Source organism: Teleopsis dalmanni, chromosome X (genome assembly GCF_002237135.1).
Source record: "Teleopsis dalmanni isolate 2A chromosome X, ASM223713v2, whole genome shotgun sequence".
In the NCBI taxonomy this organism is placed as follows: Eukaryota; Metazoa; Arthropoda; class Insecta; order Diptera; family Diopsidae; genus Teleopsis; species Teleopsis dalmanni.
In genome coordinates this window covers 21,560,338-21,587,869 of record NC_051848.1, presented here as the reverse complement: position 1 = coordinate 21,587,869, position 27,532 = coordinate 21,560,338, and the positions used below count along the sequence as shown (strand labels likewise).

At 29.7% G+C, this 27,532-nt stretch overlaps 1 protein-coding gene across 1 annotated transcript; it reads left to right on the top strand.

Annotated features, from left to right (window-relative positions):
• Positions 1-727: 727 nt before the first annotated feature.
• On the top strand, positions 728-27,184 carry LOC119662484 (protein I'm not dead yet-like). Its single transcript, XM_038072114.1, has 13 exons — positions 728-804; positions 22,389-22,599; positions 23,252-23,368; positions 23,423-23,571; positions 23,656-23,770; positions 23,855-23,904; positions 23,978-24,103; positions 24,169-24,480; positions 24,537-24,631; positions 24,695-24,781; positions 26,004-26,197; positions 26,729-26,866; positions 26,927-27,184. Exons 2-13 carry the CDS (start codon positions 22,441-22,443, stop codon positions 27,050-27,052), a joined length of 1,668 nt encoding a protein of 555 aa, XP_037928042.1. The 5' UTR covers positions 728-804; positions 22,389-22,440; the 3' UTR covers positions 27,053-27,184.
• The last annotated feature ends 348 nt before the right edge of the window (positions 27,185-27,532 follow it).

Genomic DNA, 27,532 nt, shown 5'->3' with positions numbered 1-27,532 from the left:
AGATGGTGGAGTAATTGCCAGAGTGAGTAGAAGAAATAGAAGTAAATATGGTAATTACTTTTTATCACTTTTTTTATCACTTTTTGTGCGGGAGTACAGGCAAAGCGATTTCAACTTGCTGGAGACCAAATTTTCTCTGCTCTGACGGAAATAACAAAAATAACAATTCGGATCTACACAATTTTATCTAAAAGACCATATATTTTGACTAGCACAATATTAGACTAAGTAGGCAATATATATTTCTTTGAGTGGAGGTGCTGATAATCATATCAATAAGCACCCTCTCCATCTAACACAATCCATAAGGTTAATTATGACAAAGACACTAATACATGAATAGAAAAATTTTTATTTTTAAGCATTAAACAACGGATCTATGTTTCGTCATCAGTTAGAAGATAAATAAATGATAATGATTCTAATATAGTTAAAGTTTAGTGTGGGGCAGTGTAAGTCACCCAACCGCAAAAGAGTAAAAGTGCGTAATAGCATTAACTCAAATAACAACAACAACAACAACATGAGGTTTTTTTTTTCTTTTTAAATTGCAGTTTTTTTGCAAACAGTATTGCTAAATACTAGTCATTAGTTTTCTTTTGAAAAAATTTTTTCATTTTGTATGTCACTATACAATTGTTGGATCACAAGTGCCAGGTTTGAAACTTCAAATCTGTCAGATTTAAATTAACTGACTAGTATGATAAGTCAAAAGTATTTTATCATTTAAAAAAAAAAATTTTTGTTGTTTTAGTTCCCTGGTGATACATAAAACAAGAAGAGTACAGTTCAAGAAATTGTAAGGTAAGTGATTCCAAAACCCTTTGATATATATATTAAAATAAAATTTATTTATTATTTATAACTTAAGTTCCAGTACTCAATAGCCTCTTAAAGCACAAAATTGAATTTGTATTAGATTTTTCTTTCTCTTTAAATGGCACAAAATTTTATCGTTGAACAAACCTTAAATAACAAATCCGAAAAGTACAAAAAACAAATAAAAGTTAGCATGGGTCTGGGAAGCATACTAAAGTGGCTAACCAAAGTAGAACCACTAAAAACAGCAACAAAAATTAAAATGAGTAGGCAAAACAACAAGAACGTATTAACAAAAAATATAAACTTATGTTAAAGTTTTCCTAGTTTTTTTCCGTCGGTTTGCTCGTGGCCAACAAAATGAATACTAAAGTATCCTAATGGTTAACGCATGTTACAGACACACACAGACACATAAACTCACATAAATATTCACCTGAGATTTTAATAAGAACGTAACTTAATGGTTACGTCACAATGACACAGTAACATACTAGTAGCGTTGCTGTTCGATGCCACCATCGAATGGACAACAACATCCTCAGGTACATCAACATCGTGAACGGACCCCAACAAACCGAACGAGCGGCAAAAAACCGGATAGACGACCGAACAACTGAACGACCGAACGACCGAACGACAGAAAAACGGCATTAAATTAACGAAATAAAATCACCAAACAACACAAAAAACATTGAATAAATAAAAAGGAAATGGAAAGACACTAAATAAATTAGCGGTTTTCGTTTAACAAAAACAGTGGCGTTCCAAAAAAACATGTAAAAACGCGTATTGGCCATACGTCTGCCATCAAACGTAACGTCAGCCAAATTATCCCACACCAAATGTCATTTCATTAACATAACATTTCAAGACCCCATCCACTACATGTTCACCATGTTGGAGTAGCGTTATTACAAAATGCTAAATAGAAACGTTAGGGCTTTTAGGGCACATTATGAACTGCAAACACCTGCGAAATTCCCATTAAACCACAAAACTCTACAAACAACAACGTGACGTGCGCAGTTTGTGCCCAGCGTTGGAGCCGCAAACTAATCACCATTCGTACTTGACCTTAAGCACATTGCAATGCGTACTGTACTGTAAATAAATTTAATTAACTAAACCGCATTGAAGTTCAAAAAATAAGATTGTTTATTCATTACATGAGTTCTGTTCGATGTTAAAACATTTGTGTTTTCAAAAACAAACTTCATCCAAAACTGTTGAAAACTGTTGAAACCAAATAACATAGTAGAGAAATAATAAGATAAACAATAACAAAAACTTTCCCTAACTTAAAACTACATTATCACAAAAAAACCTTTATTTTCTTCATTTATTTATTAATTGGGTTTGGTTAGGTTCAGTTAATGTGGCAGACTGTAACCCACGGATACAGCTATTGCTTCCTAGCGATAACACATATTGTAGAACCTCTTTGAAGAACTTAAAGTAGAATTTTTTCAAAATTTAGAGAAGTGCTTAAAGCTGTGTTTCTGAGATAGAGTCAAGAGTAATAGATTGTTAAAAAATTGCTTCTGCAACAAACCTTGGTGGGACCTTAGCCCAGATACTTTTTGGGTTATCGTTTTTCTAGACCATACGCAACGTATCAACAGACGGTCTTATTCAATCATTAACTTACATTTAAAATAATAATTTCATATTTTCAGAGTACTATGGTACGTCGACAAAAAGAACTGCCTGAACTTTTTTATCGTGTCACTGTTTAACTTAATTGAACCCGACCATTCTGTTGACCAATTGAACTGCAACTTTTTACACATATATATGTGTTAATTATGTCTCTATATTATTTATAGACAAACCAGTGGTATATTATAATATGAACTCCGCTGTTTTTGCCTAGCTCATGCACAGCGGAGACTCAACACCTTAGGAGTTCCCTTCCTTGACGATCTTGATCAATTACAAAACCTGACACTAAACAGCATTTTAGGCCTTGTCAAAGGTTCTAGGTGGTTTTAAATCCTGAGTTTTTTCTACATATACGGTAACACAATGTGCCAATAAGCCTAAGTGAATCCACCAGGAACGCCAGTATAATCTAAACAGTGTCATCGTGTGCCCTTGAAAAGTGTAGAATATTATCTTTCAAGATAGTGAGTTTTTCACTTTTACCAAAATTTTGGTATCTGATGACTTTACAACATATTTTCCAGCGTTTTTTGTGCTAGATATTTTCATTAACCCAAGGTTAATAGTCGTTAAGGTGCAAAACAACTTAAGCGGATGACATCATCGACTGTACCAACATCACAGATGATCTAGTGAAATCTAGTGAACTGTTTGCTTGGTTTTTGGCCATCAAAGCATAAGCTCATATGTAATCATAAACTTTTTTATTCGGTTACTCATTAGTCCATGAAATATTATTTAGTATTACTTCGGATACAATTTAAATAGAAGAGGGGGATCGTTCTCTGTTGGGATACGCTCTTGACTTGTGATAATATTTTTTGAGCTTCATTATTGAAAGTAACACAAATAAGCAAAAATTAAATAAACTATTATCTATGAAATTGAAATTTTAGTCCACAAGGTATTTGCTTCATTAGCAGTGGAAGTATCTTCAACTGCATTGTGATATCATAACAGTTAATTGGGAATGTGTTGAGTAGAACCATTTTCGAATTGCAGTTGTCCATATTTTATTGTCTATTTGTAGGCTGAAGAAAATTTAGTGCTGTTCTTGTTAGTTGTTGTGTAATTATAAAATATGAATAAATTTTCTAACTGATTGAATTGAATAATTCGGTAAAGATATGAAACCACTGAAGTGGTAAGTTGGACAAAGATACTTCATAATGTGTGCGCTATGAATTTCAAACGATAAAATCTTCGATAAATATCACATACACTCTTGCATAAATAGGAAGCAACTACTCGTATGCAGTTGAGTTGTATTTACCTGCACTTCTGGTTAAATGTTTGTATGTCCTTCGTTACTTTGACATATCTTTTACTAAGCATAATCAGTACATGCACAATTATTGAAAATGGCATTTCCATGTAGCTTTGCACAAACTCAGAAGTAAATTCATTCGAGCATAAAAGTATCATTTGCTATCAAAATATTGTATCTCGAATATGCCACAATGTATCTCACTATATATCTATATAATATCAAACTACAAACGTTACAATTTGTCGCATTTATCTGAACTGATGGCAGCCGTTGCTCAAAGACATAAATGCTATAACCATTTGCCACTTTATAAATTGTTTTTGTGCTCCTCAATCACTACTACGTTTTTATCTACGTTTGCGCAGATACTTACTGTATTATGTTAAATACTTATTGACACAAAAACACGCGTAATGCAAAGAACATTTAGTTGAATTTATTTTATTCTGTGGAATTAGTTTTATTGATGCGTTTTATTAAATAAATTCCTCAAACGTGGTATTTAAATTAAATTTATAATTGCAGCAGAAAATGAAAAGCTGCTTAAACAAATTCATGCCCGGCTGCATTTGGTAGATACTTTAGTTTGAATATTTTGACATAAACTTAACCACAATTGCAGCACAAAATTTGTGATTTTAATAAATAATAAATGTTAAATAAATAAATTCAATTAATTTGTTCCGAAATAATAAACGCAATTAGAGTACAATCAATCATTTTAATATAAGTATCTTTTTCAATCAAATAAAATGTCTAACTTATAAATAGATTTAAGATTTGTTCTTGCAATCGGAGAGTTTGGAGCTCCTCATATTATTCTTCGCCATGTAGCTGCATTGCTGATACTTTCAATTTTATATGTTAACATACCGCTTTATATCCTGTCTGTTGACTTTTGAGATCTTAGGGTTGACGTTGAAATCAAAATCCAGTTTATGGCACTCCATCTCATCTACTCTGTTTCTGCTTACCTCTTGCACGGCAGCGACTTAACACTTTAGGAGCCCCCTTTCTTGAGGATATTGATTAATTACAAGACCTGACACTAGGTTCTATGTGGTCTTAAACCCAGAGTTTACCTCTGTATACGGTAACACAATGGGTCGAAAGGCATAAATGAATGCCCTAAGGATCGCCGGTGTAACCTAATCTAACCTTATAGCACTCCATATAATTCTTCTCTATGTGTATCTATTGAACTTTGGTTTTCCAGTAAGGTTTTTTCCTTAAGGTATCCAATCAGGTAAGCCCGTAGCCACAAATTGATTACATTTCACTATATCTAATCTCAAAGAAATCAATACAGAAAACTGAAACCTATAATAGGGGTCTTGAATTATTCGAGTTTCGAGTATTGCCAAGTACTGTTTCGAGTATTGCCAAGTACTCATCAACAGTGGGTGGTCTTAGGAATTTCTTTTTTACGAATTTCTTTTTAATTTGTTTATAGTCCGTATATAATGTCTTTGAACTGCAAGTCTCAGGCTTATAACAGTTAATTTTAATTTAATTAATATATAAACAATACATTAAATTCAAAAAGTTTTGGATACAATTTATTTGTTTTTATAAATTCTACATCAATGTTTTTTAAAAACAGTAAAAATTGAGATTTTATAATTATTTTAAATGATTATAAAAACTTAATCATGATACAAAAATAAATTAAATTATTTAAGATTTATACTTTTTCATAAATTTAATAAAAAATTTTCAAATGTCTTGTTAGAAATTGTTAAAAATTAATTTTAATTATAAATTTATTGTGTGTAGCAAGTTTAATTTTGGAAAAATGAAAAACATATAAAAAATCTTATTCCATTAAATTGAACAACTTTAATAATTTTATTAAATTAATTAATTTATTTTTCTAACAATTCATTACGTTTTGTTAGTATTGCTCTTCATGACTTAAACGGATGGAAATTAATGAATTTATATTAAATTAAATTAGGAACTAACAGTTCCTTTGGTTAGGGATTATTAAATAAAAATCAGGATAATAGAAAATCAAAGCCGTGTTTCCTCACAACACTCTTTGGTCAATGTACGGTCAATGCAATAACATATCTGTCTTTACTTGTATATAAATTAAAGCGAAAAAAGGCAATAACAACAACAACAATTCCAACAACAATAACATTAACATTAAAGGTATACAACACATAAGTACTCAATCATTTGCAGCATCCTTAAGGACACGCTTATAATCGCCAATGGGAATCAAATAAAAAGAGCACTTAAATATGTTCGTTCGAATGGAAGTTTATAAATGAGATTGTTTAAGTCACATGTGTGTGTGTTTGTGTGTAGAACATATAGAGATAGAAAACCCACGTGTATATTTGTAGGCTATAATATTATATATATATTTGCGTTTGTGTTTTGTTGGAGAATTCGAGAATTCTTTCAAATTTCTGTTGTTGGAACATATTTGAGGTTCATTTGCGTCAATTAAGGTTGATTTCTTTATATTGCTCCTGTTTTGAGTTTAAGCTTCCTTCTTATTGTGCTTCAACTTTTTTGATTTTTACCACCAAATCACTTTTGCTTGTAATTGTTTTTGTGGTAGGAAGTACATGTGCCTCGGCCTTATGTGTAGATATTCTATTCTCTACATTTGAACGTGGACGGGAACGTACGAGTATCTGCACATTTTCATTCATTCGGTGAATTCGGTTCGAATGTGCACGTAGGCTGTATACCTTATCAATTTATGTTAAGCTGCTTGAGTCGTAAATTAGTGCCTACACAAAAGCAGTTATTGCTTTTGCTGGTAATGTGTTTCATTTACATTTATTTGCGTAAATAAATATTTACAAAATAAAAAAAAAACAAAAAACAGAAAACAGAACACAAAGAGAACAATTAATCTTTAGCAATTAAGAATACTTTTCGAGCTGTCGACTTTAACTGTGCATAAAAACGTCTGATCTATTAATAAAGCCAAAAGTACATAAACAATCATTTTATTAATTAGGTTTCTTATCTGACCGCTGAAATCATGGAGTTCTCTTCAGAGCAGTTACAGGTTGATTTGATATGCAACAGATATGGGCTAAGACTTTTATTTCCAAACATTTGTATCAAATATTTAAATTTGGTTTCATGATTTAAATTTGTATTATATTAAATGCTAGGATTATTGTAAAAGATACAAAGATACTTAAAAATACATGAAATTTATTCCATTCGCTAGAACCTTATGGCTGGGCAAAAATAAATGAAAAGTGTTTCAGGCTTCAGCAAACCTGCAGCTCGTGTGCTTATTGGAGTACTAATGGGGCACTGTACCGTTGCTCCAACAGTGGCGAATTCCAATATTATGCAGGAGTTGACAAGATGAAGAGGAGGTGGAATCTATCAACCACTTCATGTGTCATTGTCAAGGTTTTCAGACAAGGCGACTTCAATGTCTTAGGGATCGCTTTTTCACTGGCTTGGTAAACACAATAAAGATCTCCTCAACTTCAACTAGAAAACCAAAGGGTTTAACAAGAATAGCAAAGGTTAGTAACTCGTCTCTCCTGGCAAAATTTTTTGAGGGCATCACAATGGGCAATATATGACTTCGAGTGAAAGTGCAGACAACTGTCAGCACAAATGTTTGTTATGTTGTGAATATTCTATTAAAAAATATTAAATGCTTTTTAATTATTTTATAAATCAAAAGTACAAGTTATACAGAATACAATGATTACACAATATGTTACAATGTTAATTGTAGCTCTATTGAAAATGCTGGTATCAGTTTATTAAAATAAAATTTTGAAAAAGAATCAGTAAAATTATAAAACAAGTGTAAATATGCAAACACCCTATACACAAAATATTAAGCAATACCTTGTTTAGCATTACCTTGAGCAATAATTTGTCATTTGAATGTGGAGGATTGTTTTATTTACAAACAAAAGTAATCTCTCAGTAAAAAGTAGCAGAAATAACTCCTGTGATGATTTTTGAGCGATGATTTATAAAGAATTTTGACATCGATAATTTTAGTAAGAGTTAGTATCTCTAACCTAACAATTTCTTCTCCTTGGATCTAACATAATTTCACAAAAGATTAACACTCTTCTTCTGTGTGTTGGAACACTGAAATTTTTAAGAAATACAAAAGCAATGTTTTAAGAATCGTAGATGAAATCTATTCAAGCACTTAGGTACATCCTCAGCTATGTTGTTTGTACGATGTGCACAGTAGGAATCATATCCATATTTATGTGGATATGACTTAAAGTAGTCTAGTAAGAAATAAAAAGATAAAGTAAAAATAAACGTGGTCGTGCTTCTATTACTGTCATTTTTTGAGAATTGTTACATTACTTTTGTTCCTCTTCCGTAAAACATTGCTGGCATTGTGCTTGCCATTTCGTCATATTTTCCCTTATAGCTTATTTAGTAAATTTTCTGTCATATAAGCTCAGAAAGTCGTTTACCAGTAGATCTACCGGTACTAGTCCGGATACAACTAGTGCGGATATTATTGCTACGGTTTCATAAAATTGTGATATAGTGATATATGTGTGTGCATACTTTCTTTGAATGAATTCCAACAATACAATCCTAAAGTGTGAATAATAAAACATTGAATACTCATTCTCAACACAGTTTCTTTTTTTCCATACAAATGGGTTTTTTGATTCCAATTTGAAAGAATTGAATTAATTAGTTGGGCAGGATTTATTATTTTTGATATCTCAATTTCCGAGAAGTATACGCACCAATACTTAATAGTCTTAGCAGATGTACTAATGCATCGATTTTAAGGAATGCTGATGTAAGAATATATGGTGTAACTTCATTTTGATTAATTCTATGTCTAAATTCTCATATAGATAAAGCTATAAGATTTTTTAATTCATTAAAATTTCTTTATAGATGAGTACTAAGAAAAAGTGAAATAATAGTTGTCTGAACACCTTTTGGAATGATGTTGTGGTAGGCTATACAGTCCGTTCTATGTTGCTCGACAAAAAAGCAAGAAATCATTGATTTTTAAGTTTTCGAGCACGACCAGTTAACTGAATTCGATCCATTATAAAAGACTCACTGAACTGCTGTCTCGCCTCCTTCAGAATCCGTAGTCAAAACATATTCTGCTAGTTAGCTATAACAAAGATTAAGCTAAGTTGCTTACTTAGAATATATATCTTCTTCTTCTGTGATTGTGAGGTCTTCATGCTCGTGTATCCTCATTGCTCGAATGGATATGACATTTTTGGAGCGACAGGCATAGTTTTAAATAGAGTCACAAATAAAATGGTGAATTTTTTATGATTTAAATTTGTAACACGACATCACATATACATTTACACACACATACACATGCACACACATGCCCATATACAACGTCAATGAAATAAATTATGTTTTTTTATGTAATTTCGCTTGAAGCAATTACGAAAACGGCGCTAAATGCTGATTTTTCATAAATTTATAATGGCTTCGAAACCGAAATAAAATGTATCTGAGGTCTGCGCCGTTTTGCACAGAAACACATGTTCGAATGACGTGAATTCTGTTAAAAAACAAATGTGAAACCATTTCCACTGGTGAATGTGTGGAAACGCAATTAAATTTTAAATAAATATTTTAATGCAGAAATGATCGTAAATTTAAGTAAATAAATTTCAAGTACATAACAATAAAAGCAAGGGTTTTAATTAAATGCGGAATTAAATTTGCACAAAAAGAACAATTTTTAAACCAAAAAAAAATAGAGCTTTGGAGTAAAAAAATGTAATAAAATCACTTGAATTTATAGACTGAAAATTTTTTGCATTTTATTCATAAAATTCCTAAAATAGAGTTTGCAGAGTTTATTAATATTACTTTATCTCATTTCAATATTCATTCGAAGTATTTTGGTTGACCCTACAAATACCCTACAAGTATTTGTTTTATATTTCTGCATTGTCATGCATATCTTTTAGAATTGAGTATAATAAAAAATAAATGCTAATATTACCGGAATACGGGGTGTAATCAAAAATAGAAAAGTATATAGTAAGTATAATAAAACATGAACGCTAGCACTATCAGAATACGGGCTGTAATTAAAAAATAACGAACAAAAAAAAAAAATTTTTTTTCTTTTATGTATTGGTTGCCTCACCGGTAACTTAAGTATTATAGAGTTTATAGAGTTTTCATGTTTTAATCATGAGCAGTGTTTTTTTCATTTCATCCAACTTTTACGAATCAATCAAGAAAGGAAGTAGCCTATTTTGTTTGGGATACTTAAAATTTCTATTGGGTTTGAGCACAACCACTAATTCACAGAATGGTTTTTTCTTAACCCGACCTAAACACAGCAAAAAAAATTACATGCTGAGACTAAAATATTGACAGTATTTTTTTGATGTATTGATTGCACTGTCGGGTTATGATATCTTACAGATTCTTAGATATTTTGTTTTGAGTCATTAAAATGTCATAAAAATATACTATTTAATTGACTACAGCTACTGCCTGCTAATTAAAAAACACTCAGTAGAATTAATTTAGCATTAAAGTGATATAGTATTCTTTATTGAAAAGATATAGCTCGAGATAATTACTAATCGATTTATATTGAACTCATTAATATCGATAAAAATAATATATAGTTTTAATGTTGTTTATATGTAAATTGTATTAAAAGTAATCTACAGTTTATAAAATTGTATTTCAAAAAATGATTGATGATTTAAGCTTAAAAAAATTAAGTTGAAAAATTATTTATATAAAATTCAATAACCTTTCCTTAACAATTTGTAAACTCATACCAGAAATATTCTACATTTACAGCGATATTTTTCATATATATGCATCAATACTCGTATTCTTAGTCTTCCGTTAGTGACAGGGATTTAATTATATTAACATTTATAATGAAAAATTTCAGCTATAGTAAATTATTCTCATCTGTATCGTTATGCGATCCAGCAGATGTTGTCTTCAGTTATACTCTTTAAGAGTAAAAAATAGGCATATACATTTACGTTGTTTCACCAAAATATTTTGATTGTTACTAATTGGAAATTGGTCCAGCGGATATGGACGAGATCTCTATTTCCAATAAGAATGATGAAGTACTGGTAACAAATTCATAAATTCAAATTTTTTAAGCTTATGATAGACAGCAATGGAAACATATTCTGGTGATTTTAAATAAATCTCCAGTACGTTCATAAATTCTGCTTTCCCATTTACTGTTTTTAGAATTTACTTTGTTCTTGGTTGGGTATGTCTTTCCATATCTTCCAATTGTATTTTAAAAGCATCGACAGGCTCTTCAATTATATTCGGTAACATAATAAAATTCAGAATATCAAATCGAATATTATCTGATCAAATTGGTGCTTCGAAACTTCTTTTCAAATACTGCTGAGTTTATGTATATTCAATTTGACACTTTTTCATATTCAATATATCAACTGCTAAAAGCCTTAAGAAGACTGAAATTATGTTGTTTATGAAATTCTTCAACTGCTGTAGTCGAAGAAGGCAATTTAAAATCTTCCGAGAAAATTTCTTCAAAGTTTTACTTTTGAAAAAATCTCTTCATTAGCATAAATTGTTTTAGTCATATAAGACATCCAAAATTGACCTAACATGCAGAGAATACTGACTGCGGTTGGAAAATTCCATATTTCTTAAAATGAAATAGACAAAGTGCAATAACATATGTTATAGGACAATTCCAAATGAAAAATTCTATTAAAATCATGTTACTTAATAAGACTCCAATCTGAGATATATATGGTAAAACTGTTGAAAAATTTTACTCAAAATGTTGTGATATTCTGATAATTAGTGTGTAGGCCACTTTATGGGTAAAGAAAATTCAATATGAAAATACTTCATCCCAATGCTGTTGTTCAGGCGCCCAATATGTGTATGCTCTATGCATTCTATGATCCATAATGGTAACCTTTCAACTAAATAGAGGATATCCAAGATGATAGTTTTCTTTCGTATTTGGTCAAAACAAGAACTCGAAATGTATGACCTTTTACTTATATAGGTATAAGTTTAAACATAAGTATAACCCGACTACATAGGTATAAGTCTTGAAATACTGATTGTAGATATTAAAAATACAAAAAATGCATTAGAACTATAAAGAGTTTATATGCCAATATAATATTAAATACTAAAATACTTGATTTGATATTCTTTCATTTCAAGGATTTAATTTCAGTTTTAATATAAATTGCTAAATGCAATAATATACTCTGATAGAACAATATAATAACATTTTAAATTCAATCAATTATTAGAAATATTGAATAAATTTTAAATTCCTGTTTTTATTGGTTAAATCAACTTAAATGCAGATGAGTTTTAAATAAAATCAGTAAAAGACTTTTGATATGGCATTCAGTAAAGCATATCCTCTTTATCAATTGATACATCAATTCCTCAGGAAGGCACTGGTACGAGACTTTTAAAGAAAAAATATTTTTGCATTCAATTTGTTATGAAAAATAGCAAATGTCTGCATATAATAAATAGAAATGTCAATATACAAATATACTATATATGTAAAAGAAAAGAAAAATAAGTAAAATAAATTGTTAAAAAGCCCATTTTCACAGAAATGAACATTTCTTATATTTTCCTTTTCATTTGGCACAGGCATCATATCCTCTTTTCCTTCTACTTTTTTCGTTTTTGTTTTTTGTACCTACTCGGATATACACGTAAGTGCTCATTGGGCAATAAAATTGTATGATTGTGTGCTGGTGTGACTGTTTTAAGGACTCATACATTCATCATTAAAAGAAAAAGAAACAAGAGTCCTTGCGGTCAGTTTTGAATAAAAGCCATACCGCAAAACATTGATTATTTTCCTCAACTCGGACTCATTCGATCGACATTTTCGATTGATTTCCTTCGGAAAGTGATTTATTTAACGTTTCAAGTTACTTTCCCAGCATTCCTTTTTCATTTAGTTTAAGTTTGTATTTTATATCGTAATTTTGCTTGAAAATCGTTCCATCAATCTTTCTGAATTTTTTGTGTGCTTTGCACAGTACACTTTGTGCCCTGACACAAAAAGTAATGTAGTATATTTTCCTCTTAAAGTGTACTGTATTCTATTTTAATATAATTTTACGAGTACATTAAATTATATATTAAGTAGAGTCTTAATTAAATTTTTTTATGAATAGTAAAATAAGTCTTTTGTGATAAATTAATTGCTACGTTGAATTTTGAATAGATCATATATATATTTCGATGCTAAATGTAATGTGGCTCCCCTAACATAAAGGCATATGTGGAAACAAAACGACTGATACAATAGAAAAAGTTCTATATACTCCCCTTGCATTGCCTTTCCAACTTCTGAAAGCGTAGATCTTGGAATATATGAGAAATGTTTACAATAATAATATAAAGATTAGATTAATATAAACCAAATAGTTTGGAGACGTACTATACTGGTACATTTCCATTCCAGTATCAAATCACAGTGCTTTCCGTTTAAGAATCAGTCGGAAACACTCAGATTCTCAGATAGTTTTATTGTTCTCTACGACTTTTCTGGTGGCTTCATATCATCTCTTCATATACTTCATTCCTGTCGCAAGTTTTCTAAAAAAGACAATTTATTTTTGACATCAATACCCTTTCTCATCGTCTGGCTTGATCTACCGCGATTAACTTCGTATCCGTTCACAAGTTTCTGAAAGAAATTGGATAACTGAATTTCATTTAGAACATCTTCTCTTCCACATCTCCCGTATTAATCCAGTCTTTAACTAGCAATCCCATAGGTTATTTATACCAACACTTAGTTCACTATGTTTTTTATTTAGTTGTAATTGACAGATTTCAGAACCTGAAGGAATGTGCTGTTAGTATTTTTAGTTTTTTAGATATTTTATTTTGTTACATCTGTATTAAAACAAATAAATTTTGATACTAAACAGGAACAAGTTCTCCTGCTATTAAAATCCCTAAATTCTGTTCTATACGATTAGTTGTTTTTCATATTATATATATTAAGTCATAGCCTTAATATGACTTATGTCATTGTCTCTGAAATATTTATAAATTAAAAATATAATTAATTAATTCAATTATTCTACAGCTGGTTAATGATTTCGTTCTAATATAAACACAGCAAGTGAATTTGTTAATAAAACCTTTCATAGTAATAGTAACAAAACTCCAGAAAAATGTGCGATCATAAAAGTCAAGTACGGCTTTGGATCAGTTGGTTAAGAAGAGCTGACACTGAGCTTCAAATTTAGCAGGGCACAAGATCGATGCTTGGTACTTGCAGTCTCCAAAAATTATTTACATTTAATTAAATATTAGAAATAGTTCTAAAATCTCTGATGAGTATTTGAAAAAACTCGAAACAGCTGAATGGTCAGCTAAAAATTCAATTAATTAAAATAATATAAAATGAATATTTGTTATTGCAGTTCACTACTTTTGAAAAGAATCTCTTTCATAAAATATATAAATACCAATAATATAATTTTTGTATATTTAAATATTATATACCAAATGAACTAACACACATGAAAGCAGTTTTAATACTGTATTCACACCAGAGTTTTTTTCGAAATGAAAAGTAACATGAACTAATAACTAAAATTACAATCAAAGTCCTCGTGTGAATGCAATATTACATTTATATCATCTTATTAGAATACTTTCTCTTTATATTTCATATATCCGAACAAATTAGCAAACATTTAAGATATCAATTAAATCAAATTCAATTCAGCCATAGGCTTATGTTTATAATTCTCAAGCAGTTTAATTAGAAATGTAATCTATAAGTTAAATACAAACTAGTGGTTGTCAATTAACTTTAATATATTGTATTCTGTCTGCGTGAACATATTTTTTTATCCTTTGTTATACTAACATAGAAATAACCTAAAATATGTATATCTTCTTTAGTTTTTTTGATTTTATGGAATCTGACCTTACTAATATTTAGTGAGTCACTAAATTTTGAATCAATTTGAAACACAAATACATTGTATATTAAAACTATTCGGAAATGTGAAATAATATACAAAGAAATCGTCAGTCTTATATAACTTTTCCGTCAGGTCTGCAACTTTTTGTGTGAATTTTATTTTCTGACCATAATTAGCCTTAGGGATCATCTTATCTTAGCTTGCCAAAACATATTGCAACCATTCAACGATTTTTTTATAGAATGGTATATACACAGTTGTTCCTTTAGAGAAATGGTAGTGTGACACCTTGTAGATAATTTTTTCAAATCTTTTTCGTTGGATTTTAATAGCATTTGAAAAATATTGCCAGACATTCTTAAAAAATTTTTATGGGCTTAGAAGTTTATTACTTATGAAACAAAACAATCCGTTATGTATTATATTTCCTCGTGATGGTTTTGCAGCACATGATCTCTTCTGAAGTTATAGAACTAAGCATATAATAATATATTAAATTTTTTTAATATGAAAAAAATAATCGTTACATTTAGTTTTATATCATATGAAATGAATATTTTTTACTTTTTTAAAATTTCTCCCAATATCTCCAGTTTCTTTTGCTCAATACTCGCCCGTGCTTCGTTACTTTCCTGCAATATTCGTACGACATTTTTATAATGATGTTACCGGTTTTTCCTCATTGCTGCGAATATTGCATTTGCAACACCGGTACGACGACTGAGTCCTTCCTTTATATAAAAAGAAATATTAAATATGTCATGAGTAATTGATGTAAATAACAACTGATCTGCAACTCTGGTACTGGTTGAAATAGAGCTAGTGTTAGCTAGTGTAGCACTCTAATCTAACGTGAGCTTGGGTTTAATACCCCTATTAAGGGTTAGTATTTCATCTAGTTCACTAAAAAGAATGAATGCTTAGGAGTTAGTAAGTGTGGAAATATGCAAAAAAAAATATGCAAAAAAAAAAATTATAATCAATTAACACAAGTGGCTATTATGAAATGTCCACTGATAGACAATAGATATTTGTCTACTGATAAACAATAGATATTTGTGTAGTGAGTCAATTGCTAGTCATATTACGTATTATGAAAGTTGATAGACAAAAACAGTGAATATCCTTTAAAGAATGGAAACTCCACCCACTTCGATGATAACTAAGAAAAATTGCTTAAAAAAATGCATTTTTTAAAACATTTTTGTCAGCCGTATTAATAAAATATGATCACACCACACCTATGCCACTTTTACGCTCTTTCAGGGCTGCTGTATAACTTTTTTTCAACTACTTACTGTAGAAGTTTTTATTTAGGCAGTATAAGTACACATTACATATAATTTATTTATTATTAAATTGAATTGGTTTAATTTATTATTATGTTAAAGTTACTTGAGTCAGTGCACTTGAGCAGTTTTACTCCTTACCAACTCGAGGTATCTTCAAAACCCCTCTTTACGCCCTTACTTGATTATTGTTTATCACTTCATCAGACTAAGCAATAATTGATCTTAGTACTTCATACCTCCCAGAGGAGTCTGTAACCATTCTGAGATTCGATAACGCGGTGTTGGTAGTCAGTCAGTTTTCGTAAATAATTTCAGGGCTCTATACTTTATTTATATTAACGTGTAATTATGCAAAATATTTTTATTTTTATATTTTATTAATTTAGCTTAAAATTAAAAAATATTTTGATGAACATCATTTATTTTAACAACAAATCCAATAAATAATAACACAAAGGCATTTATAATTTTATAAATTTTTAATTTATTTATACTTCAAAGTTCAAGCAAATCGATTGAAAAATCAATTGAAGTCACAAGACGTTATGTTCATAATGGCTGAAGTGATACTAAACTCAACGCTGAAAAAACTGCTGCAGTGAAGCACAAGTAAAGCACATTCTGCACTGCAAATATATAATATTACATTTATTTACATACATATATACATACTTATTTTTATATATATTTATTTTTAGCAATTCGATTGTATGATAAAATTTATTATAATAGGTATAACATTTTAACAGTACTGTGAGTGCTATCAATGCACTACCGCATTTCACACACACCAGGTAGCTTCTGTTGCTTCTGTTTTAATGATATCCGTTATCGAAAATACCTTCATTTAAAATCGGTTTACTGCAACCCAAATCGATAGCTTATTTGCATAATACTTCCCATTAAAATTTCTTTTACAACAACTGCAATTAGCATTTAATGAATATTTTTTTTTTACTTTCGCAGACATTATATTTTTCCACCTCTGACACTGGTTTGTTCATTTTCGGATGCACATCCAAATCCTTTGAGTTGATGGCTTATTCAATGTAATTTGTAAAACTGCTTGCTCTTTTATGCTCATTGGTATATATCGATATTGGATTTATACGAGTACATCGAAGTACAAAATATTTTTAACCGAACCTAATTAACTGGCGTTTAACCAGTACATTTGCTCTTATTTCGTAAATCCCACCAAACACCACTTTTTTAAACCGATTTCATGTCCGTAAAGGAATTTCAAGTACAACAGCGACCATCTCAAATGAATTCATAGATTGAGTTTCGACCAGCGAACATATTTCGGTATCGATCTGTTAAATTATGCTATTTTTTTTTGGGTTTTATTAAAATTAAATATTTTTCTTCATAATGAGGCGATTAAATTTTCAGTCAATATTCACGTACTCACATGCAGTTTGGTAACATTTAATAATTCTGGAAGCATCTGAGTAATGCGTCCACTTTTAATATTTAAGAACCAACCGATGTGTACATGCTTTTTTCTTTAAGCGAAGAGGAGGTGTGTAAAATGTTTAATACATCGTCACTATATCGTCACAATAGTGGTATGTTTAGTTTGCACGGACTAAACACAAGCTCCCTCGTGTGCACGATCGTTTCTACCCTGGAATCCATAAAAATAGTAACCAATCGCCTCGTTTTTCAGCTGAAAATGGTCTTGCCTCATTCGGTGAATGCCATCCACTTGCTTGTGGTCTTGATTGCATGTAGTACTTATCAATCTATATCTTGTCTTTTATAAATACGCGTCCATTGAATGTTGGGTTGGATTAAGTTGCAGAAATCATGTTTTGTCACGATATCAACGCGTCAAAATTAACGTTGGATCTTTCGACAGCAGCGAAATTTTTGGGAACAAAACATTTAGGTAAAATACATGAGACAGATCCACAAACAATGTTCAAGTCTAGGGTCAGTTTTCTAATAATTTCTTTGCGATTTTCAGTCAACTTTTTTTTGATTTTCTCAATCTTTTTTTGTCGGTTTTCGATGTCAATCACATTTTACTACGTTCGTTATTCTCAACAGATTAACGACTTCTTTAATGCTTTGGGACCATATATAAACATTTGTTTTTGATAAAGTATTGTCTTCGCAATATCAAATCAGTTTTTACACTAAATTTAATAGAAACTCGTTATTGCACACATTTGGATCCATTTTTTAAATTAGATTAAATCGAAAACTCATACGGATTAGAATATACGTTAGATAGTTCAACTTTTAGAAAGGTTAATGTTTGGAGAAACTCGCGATTAATATGTTAACCTATGTGTGAGAGCATTACCTAGTAGTTATTCTTAAAAGCGCCAGGAGTGGTTACTCCTGAAACTTTTTGATTAAGGTTATGTACATAATACTAATTAAATGGGATTTAATATATTTAATTGAATGTTTAATTAAAATTATTGCATTTATTTATTGAAACTATTGGGGTATGTAAAAAGTTTCTAATATTACCAGTTGAAGTTAAAAAGTATATTGGTCATTCTTTAACAAATTAAACACCTTTTTGACCTCATGATCTCCGATTTGGCTGAAATTTTTTTTATTTTTCTGTTTTCGTAGTTCCATCTGCTTCTGAGAACAATAACGTCCTAAGCACGTTCATTTTTATATAGAAATTAATAATAAATTCAATTCTGAAATACAAATTTATTGCGTTATTTTTTGTGAAAAATTAATTTAATACTGTTACGGTGCGTATGAGTAACGTGGGGAACGCCTGATAAATTAATTTTTTTTAATTACTTCTAAGAGCAATACCACATTGGAAATATTTATTTTTCAAGTAGAATTTATTGGTTAACCTGAACTAAAACTAAAAACTAAAAATTTGTGTGACATATTCCTCTTTTTTTTTTTTGTTACTATAAAATCGTGTGTACCATATGTGTTTGGTGTGATGTGAAGGATAAACTAATTTTTGAAAAGTATTTTTAAGTATAATACTTCCTGAAATTTTTGTGTTTTATATAGAATTTTATTATTAATCGAAATCAAAAATATTATATAAGAATATTTGTAGTATATTCTTTGAAAATTCATTCAATGGATATGTAGTACGCATGTGCTTGATATGTTTTGCGGGAGAAAAAAAAAATATTAACAAATTTCAAAAAATAAAGCCATCCTGAAAATTTTTATTTCGTAGTAAAATTTAAAATTAAATCTAAATAAAATATAAAAAATTAAAATTCTGGAGACGTGTTTGGAAAAAAAATTTTATTTGAAATTTAACGGTTAATATTAGTAATTAAATATATACTATTAATACTGTTTAAACAATTGCTTAAAAGCTTAATCAATAATCTTTAAAACGCAGTAGATTTCAATTTTTTATCATTCATACAGCTTGAGATACAGCCATTTGAAAAGGTGTCTACAATGCCAATTCTCAAAACCCCATGGGTACATATCTCCTAGAAAAAAAATTACATAATTTTTTCCCGAGATACGAGTCTTCTTATTTTATGAAAGAAGCTCTTTAAAAAATTTTCAGCTAAATCGGAGATCATAGGGTCATTTTTTGCCAAAATCTGTCCGGTTTGTAAAAGAATGACCCATATATATTTTATTATAAAAACATTAATACAGCGTCGTAGTAACTATTGTGTTAAATACTAAATACACTTAAATATAAAAACAAAAATATGTGAGAATTATAAGGTTTGTATTACCAGTAGAATATACTTCCAAACGTTAAATGCATCATATAAACCCGTCCTGAATACGTCACTGTATTAATACATGTAATTGTAATATCGTAGTATTAATTTTTAATACACTCGATTACTGTTGTCACTGACTTGTTTTTAGTAATATTAAAAATGGCATTTTAATGTAGCTTTCATAGGTGTGTGTATATATATATATGTATATACATTTTAATATAATTAAGCCCATCTTACCGTTAATATCCTTTCCGTTTATTTTGGTGCAGTATTTAATTTATACTCATTTTATATTTTTAATTAATGCATGAAATACTCCTACCGCCTCTACTTCAGCAGTTGGTGAAAACCAATTTGCTGAGGATGTGCGCCTACCAACCCCACCAAGTGTCCCGAAAATATATATAATAAGTAAATAACATAGGAAAATAGTATTTTAACATAATTTAAATTTTAATTATAAGTCAGCTTGGCGTTTAAAAGGAGGCATAATAAGTACGAGTACAAAGGCATCATAGTGGAATTTGAGTGTATGTAGATTGCGACTGAGGCATGTTCCTAGCCTGACCTCAATTACCGACTTCATTAAATGTGTTCATATATAGTGTATAGTGTAGTTAGCTGCATGAAAATGGTAATACCTCACAGCCAACTATACCAACATGCATTATGCGTAATATTTGTAAATGCAGTTTGAGTTTACGTTGACGTTTTATTGAAATGGATATGTAATTTTGGTCATTAGACGAATTTAAGAAGACACTGCTGTACATAGTTTTAATGTAGTTGTGACTTATATTCGATTATCTCCCTCGATACTCGAATGGAAGTGATAGTGGGCATGTAATATAAGCCTAAGATAGCTTAATGTGCGTTATGAATGATATTAATGTTATTATATGGAAATGTGCAGAACTTAAAAACAATTTAATCTATATCTACAAATAAAGGCATTAAAAGTTTATGTGATTAGTATTCTAAACTGCTTTTAGTAAGAACATTTTTCTTTATAATAATATTGAAATAGATTTCATCCAGAAATTTAAAAACTATATGCATACTTGCATACATCAAAAACAATTGATGCTTAAAATAATTAATAAGTAATATCTCATAAGGCCGGAAGGTCTACTTTTGTATTAGTATACCGTTTTGTTAATAAATCTAATTGTCATATTGAAAAGAAAAAAAAATTTAAAAGTGATCCATGAACTAACAATGCTTCTTAAAAATTTCATTTGTGACATTTTCTTCACTCTGTAACTATTTTCGTCTGCAACTAATTTGTTGAACAGAAAACAAACATAAGTGTAAGATATAAGTGCGAAAATGCCTTCACCTTCTCTAAAATCTTGCTGAAACGAACAGGGTTCACTAAACAAGGATCGAAGGATACAGTGGATTTAAGCCAGAAAAAACGCGGCCTCATATTCTATTGGACCAAAACCATTTTGCGTTTCTTCATGGAGCTTTTTCAAACTTAAAATTAATGAATAACTGGAAAAAGCAGCTAAGACTGATTGGGATAATGCAATTGTCTACAAAGGAATTAAAGAATTCATGCCGAATCGATTAAAGGCCAGAACTAAGGAGCTACTAATGCTAAACAGTAAATGGATCCGACTTATCACAGGTATTACAAGTAACGTTAGCTGCAGATTTTGTCAAGAAGAAGAGGAAATAATAGAACACACTCTGTGTGTGATAGTCTCGCCAGACTCAGGCTTCGGTACTTATCAACTGCCTATCCACTTATAACGGAAATAAGCAACATGTCTCCAAGGGATATTATGGTATTTTTATCTGCTACGCGTCTATGAGACTAAAATGGGTTTGCCACAAAGATGCATTGACGTAATAACATAGTTCTAAACCCTTAGCTGTATGTCTAAAATATGTGTGTATTCTATACAAGCATGTCTGACACTTTATTGCATCCAAAACTGGATGACAATAGATATTTTACTAAGTTAGAGTTAGAGTGTTAAAGTTAGAGTTAGAGTGCAGACATTGTGTAAAAGATTGAATACACACAGCTTTTTACAAAAAAAGGTGATGGACCTTCAAGAAATTCCTCAAATATGTGAATGATTAAAAAAAACATGATGAGCCAATAATTAATCATTGGATGAATTTTATTTTTAATTTGGTCGCCAATTAGCAGACTAGAGTTTCGTCAACTTCATGGGCTCATATTCATTTCAGTGGCTACAAACTCAAGTCCACAATGCATCACACTTCTATCCGACTGCATTACATTCCAAATTAGCAAATATCTCATTCTTTCATGCTCATGCAAACGGATCGGCCGCTGCTTCATGCATTGAGATAGTACTTCCCGACGTAACGCCAACATACTCAAGCACCACCGGCGAAGCGCCGACAAAATGATGGTTAATCACTGAAAAAAATATTTTTAAGTTCTTAAAGGACTTAGCTTGAATTCATTATTAATTGTAAAAAAATTAAAAAGTTATTAAAATTAAAATAAAATTAAATAATTTTTAAATTTCTAACAATTATCACTTTTTCTATTCAAAGGAGTAGCTTTGACGTTTTTAATCAAATAATAACAAATTAATGCCTTATAATAACTATCAGTTTTTGTTTTTTTTAGTTTAAAGTGTGTCTAGTTTGCTTTGAAAATTTTTAAAAACTTATATTCATAATTAAAATCAAAAAAAATATAAATTTATTTTCTCAGACAAGAGTTTGTTATCGGAAAGAAGTGCTGAAGATTATAGCAATTCACAGAAATGGCTAGCGCGTTGAAAAGATTTTCCACAGATGATGAAGAGCGTGAGTTGGGTTTCGGAGAGCGGATGAAATTATGCTGCAAATTTCATTGGCGTGGATGGGTGATCTTCTTAACACCTTTAATTTTCTTGCCAATTTGTTTTAAGACACCACGTGCCGTGAGTACACTTTGATAATTTAGATACTTTATTATTAATATATATATAAATAGCATAATAGAAAATTTGAAAAAGTGGTTCTTAGTGTTGGAACTAATTTTGGATTATTGAGTAATTTTCCATTTCATATTACTCTTAAAGTATTATCTTAAATAACATGAGAAGTTAATATATAAAATACTTAAGAATTGTAAAAGATTTGTTGAGCTTCTCAGAGTGACATTGTAGCCGCATATGATTAGAGTAAATTATTTTAGAAAGTATGTGACAGATGAAGAAACGTTATGAAAAAAACAGAAATTTTATGTAGATAAAAAGCTAAAACTTTTATGTAAAAACATTATATTACCAATACGTACAGATATATTCCATATGGCACAATATAAACCCGTCTACGGCGTTCCGATCTTAACGATCGGCTGAAACAGCTGAGGATAGCGCAATAGATAATGTGAATCGCAGTGTATAGTTCTCCCCACAAATAATACTTCAAATATAAAAAAAAAAATTAAAAACTACTGTCCTGATTTAACAAAGTATTGCATGAAAGTAACCTCTACACTTAGATTAATCATATATGTATGAGTAACATATATCATCCATTTATGAAACCATATACACCACTGTATATAATATTTTCATCTCTTTTAAGGCTTTTAAGTGCTTGTATGTCATATTAATAATGGCTGTTTATTGGATAACCGAGTGTATTCCAGCTGCGGGAACTGCTATGATACCAATAGCTTTTTTCCCACTTCTAGGAATAATGGTACACATTTTTAGCTAATTAACTATATATAAATGCTAATAATTTTTAACGCAGGATAATAAACCAGTGTGTATGGCTTATTTAAAAGACTCCACCATGTGGTTCTTTGCTAGCTACATAGTTTCATTAGGATTGCAGCACAGTTTATTGAGTAATCGCATTGGTCTGTGGATGTTGTCAAAATCTTCCCAAAGTCCAAAAGCGTATGTAATTTTTTTAATTAATTTTCTATATAATACATTGATTTGTTATTCCTAATTGATAAAAATATTTTTGCATTTGTAAAGGATATTGCTTATTTTTATGATTTTTACTGCAATTTTGTCGATGTGGATTCCAAATGCCGGCGCTGCCGCTATAGCATCTGTAATTTTACGTGCACTATTAGATGATATGGCCGGTGTAAGTCTTTTTTATACTTTAGATGTAGATGTTTATTCATCTATCTTTCCATTATTTTATTTATTTGTTTATTTAAATTCTTAGCAAGGAAGCCTTAAGGTTATTACAGACGAAGAAGTGAAATTTGAAACTCAGTATGTTAAGTTTATTTTCATTATTAATATATGTTTTTAAATTTAATCATTCACTACCATTTCCATACCATAGTCCACCATTTCCCTCAAAGATTGCTATTGGTTTATTCATGGGTGTAGCTTATGCCGCTTCGATTGGAGGTGCAACTACTCTGATTGGAACTGATACGAACATCATGTTCGTGGGAGTTTACGAATCGTAAATTAAAAAAAATGTTAACTTTTCTATTGTTTAAATCTAAAAGCCTATGTTTTTATTTTTAGAACCTTTCCAGAAAGCGATGACATTAATTTCGTTAATTTCCTTATCATATCCTTGCTACCCTTTATTCTTAACCTGATTTTCACATATGTATGGTTAATGCTGATATATACTGGCGGTGACGATGTAAAGGCGGCTACTACTCCTGAGGCGGCTGCTGCTTTTAAAAATTCCGTTAAAAATAAACAAACTGAAAATGGTTCAATGTCCTGCCATGAGTTTCAGGTTTTAGTTTTGATAATTATTTGGATTGTTGCAACGATCACACGTAAACCAGGCTTTATGGCTGGCTGGGCAGAAATTTTAAATAAAAAGTAGGATTTCTTTTCTGCTAAATAACTGGATGATTTTAATCTTTTTTTTTCTGCAGACAGATACTACTTTCCGTACCCGTAATGTTGATTGTTGCATTGTTGTTTATGATACCGGTTAATTATTCTTTCTTCAAGTATTGCCTTTGTAAAAGTAATTTGAATTTGACGTAATTATTGAATAGGATTTATTTAATTGATTAATTTTTTTTAATAGGACCAAATCCCGAAGGAACTTTGGCGTCTCTAATGACATGGAAAGTAGTTCATTCTCAACTACCATGGGGAATGTTTCTTGTAGTTGGTAAATATAAAATATTTGTTTTTAAGCCATGGTACACAAATTTATTAGTATCTATTAAAAACTGTAATTATTACTTAATTATTATTTGAAACATATGATATTGCAAAGAACAAAATACAAGGCACATCTGACCTATGAAAGTACTTAGTAGACACTAGACTGGTCATTTATGGTATGAAAAAATTTTTCTTTTGATTTTCATATTTCTGCGAGTTAAGTTGAGCCCAAATGTGTGTCTATATAAATGGAAAAAATCATTAAATGTACTAATAGTTACTAATAGTTTTATTTTAAGAAAATGTTTGACTAATTTATGTTATTTATACAATATTTTGTTTGTTTTACTATTCTAATTTATGAAATTCATCATGTTTTCGGCTTAGTAACCAAAATATAGTATAAGATGGATACCTTTCTCATCATATGTTAAGGCTTGGTTGAAGTCAGTAACTAACTTAACAGCTCGTCCTGCTGGAATATTCACAACTGCCCAATTTTTACAAATTCGCAGGCTAGAAGAATAATCACATTTTCCAGCCCATGATGATGGATTGTACTTTGTAACTTTAAGAAGTAACAAAATAGCTGAGATCCTTCAAGCTTTAATATGTCTTCAATTGTCGTTTTGAATTTTTTTCAAACATGAAAAATCGTCATCTTTAGTTTTTTCCAAAGTTTGGAATTTTAGAGGCAAAAAAAGCTAAGCCAACTGCTCTTTCTGACAAATACCACAAATGGTATTAAATGGTATTAAAGTATTTCTAATAAATCTGATGGAATTCACTTAGCAAAATATTAGGTTGAAGCTTTAATTAGTTGTAAATCCCTGAGTGGCGTTTCAATTACCACATATCTAGTAGAAAATCAGCTATTATTAATACTAATAATCTATTATTTTTTAAAATATGAATATTATTATATTATTATTTACTATTTGAACGAAGTGCTATGTAAAAATATGAAATGTCTCACTTTCAGTACTTTTATAAACAGTAAGATATGTCAATTATAAGATAGATGATATAAGATTATTTTTAAAAAGTGTTGCATTCAGTACTTCGTTCTCCGAATGATAACAGTTTAACTATCTTTGCCATTTAAATCTGAAAATGTCAATATCTGTCACGACTTGTATATAACTCTTCTTGAAATATGGTATTGTCTATATCACCATATTATATAATTTCTTAATGGTTTTATTTTTAATTTTTATTATTTTTAGGTTCCGCTTTTGCTATTTGTGAGGCTATGAAATCCAGCGGTTTATCTGTTCAAATCTATAATCTATATGCTAAATTTGGGGACATGCCTCAAGCTATGGCTCAAGGTGTTTGTATAGTTGTGGCAGTGATCTTTACGTCTGTAACTGCTAACTCTGGTATGGGAGCTATATTAATGCCAACAATTGCACAATTGGTAAGTAAATATTGGGTTATTTAAAATTATAATGACATATATATATATAAATATGTATTCACAAAAAATATTCTGCACAAAAAATATCCAACCTTATTATTTACGAAAAGTGTTATTTTAGCTTTAAAGTCAATACTTAAAGCGATCTTGTATGTAATTTATTTCTTACAACAGAGTTCGTTTTCATTATCTAATTTTTAAAAAGTTCATACAAAATTCTGCTAGTTTCGAAACTAAAATTGGCAATTGCTTTGACTTTAGTCTTTAGTTATTTCATTAAGTTACAAATTATTAATCTACAATAATAATTATTAATCTATAAGGAATCTATAAGGGATGAATTTCCTTCAATATTAAAAATGAACTTTTTCTCTAAAATGATTATATTTTTCCTAATACAAAGATTTATATTCTCTTTGAATTGAATTTATTATAAATTACTATATAAAAAAGAATTTACCTTATTAAGTATGTATTTTTATATATAAATATATGTAAATAAAAAATAATAAATTAATATAATTTTTTCAGTCCCAAACTATTGATTGTCATCCATTGTATATTATGCTGCCAACAACAATTGCCCAGAGTATGGCCTTCCACTTGCCTGCCAGTTCACCTCCGAATGCTATTGCTGCTGGGTATGGCAATGTACGAGCCAAAGAAATGGTAAATACAAATTCTTATTAAATATTATATATAAAAATTGACTGAACTTTTGCATTTTAGATGCTTGCCGGTATTGGACCAACAATTATCACAATTATAACTACATTCATCGCTGCACAAGTAGTTGCACCTATGTTTATAGAGAATTATACATCTTATCTGAAATTCTCTGCAGATCACATTTAAATAAATTTTCTTATAACAAATTAACACTATCACACCTCACAAACACTCAAAATACACAAAGAACACTTCATTTTCGATCATTTTGTAGTTTTAATTTCTTTTTTTTAGTTCAAGATTCAATTTGAAGAAGAAGAAAACTTCTAACTCAAATTTAATTTAAATCTTACTTTGGTGACGCATAAATTAATTTATTTCATATTTTTAAATGATTTTTATCCAATATTTTTACTTCAGCTCCATAATAATTATATGAGTTGAAATAAATTAGTTGGATGTGTCTTGTAAGTTCCTGAAAGAAATTAAAACAATACTTAAGCACAAAAAAAAAACAAAATTAAACTACAACTACTTCACATTTTTAATTATTAAATTTTAATTTATTGTTAATTGCACATTTAAAATTTAATCAATAAAATACTCAAAAAAATTCTATTCTTATTTTCTAAACAGTTTGTAATTCTGTGATATATTATATTGAAT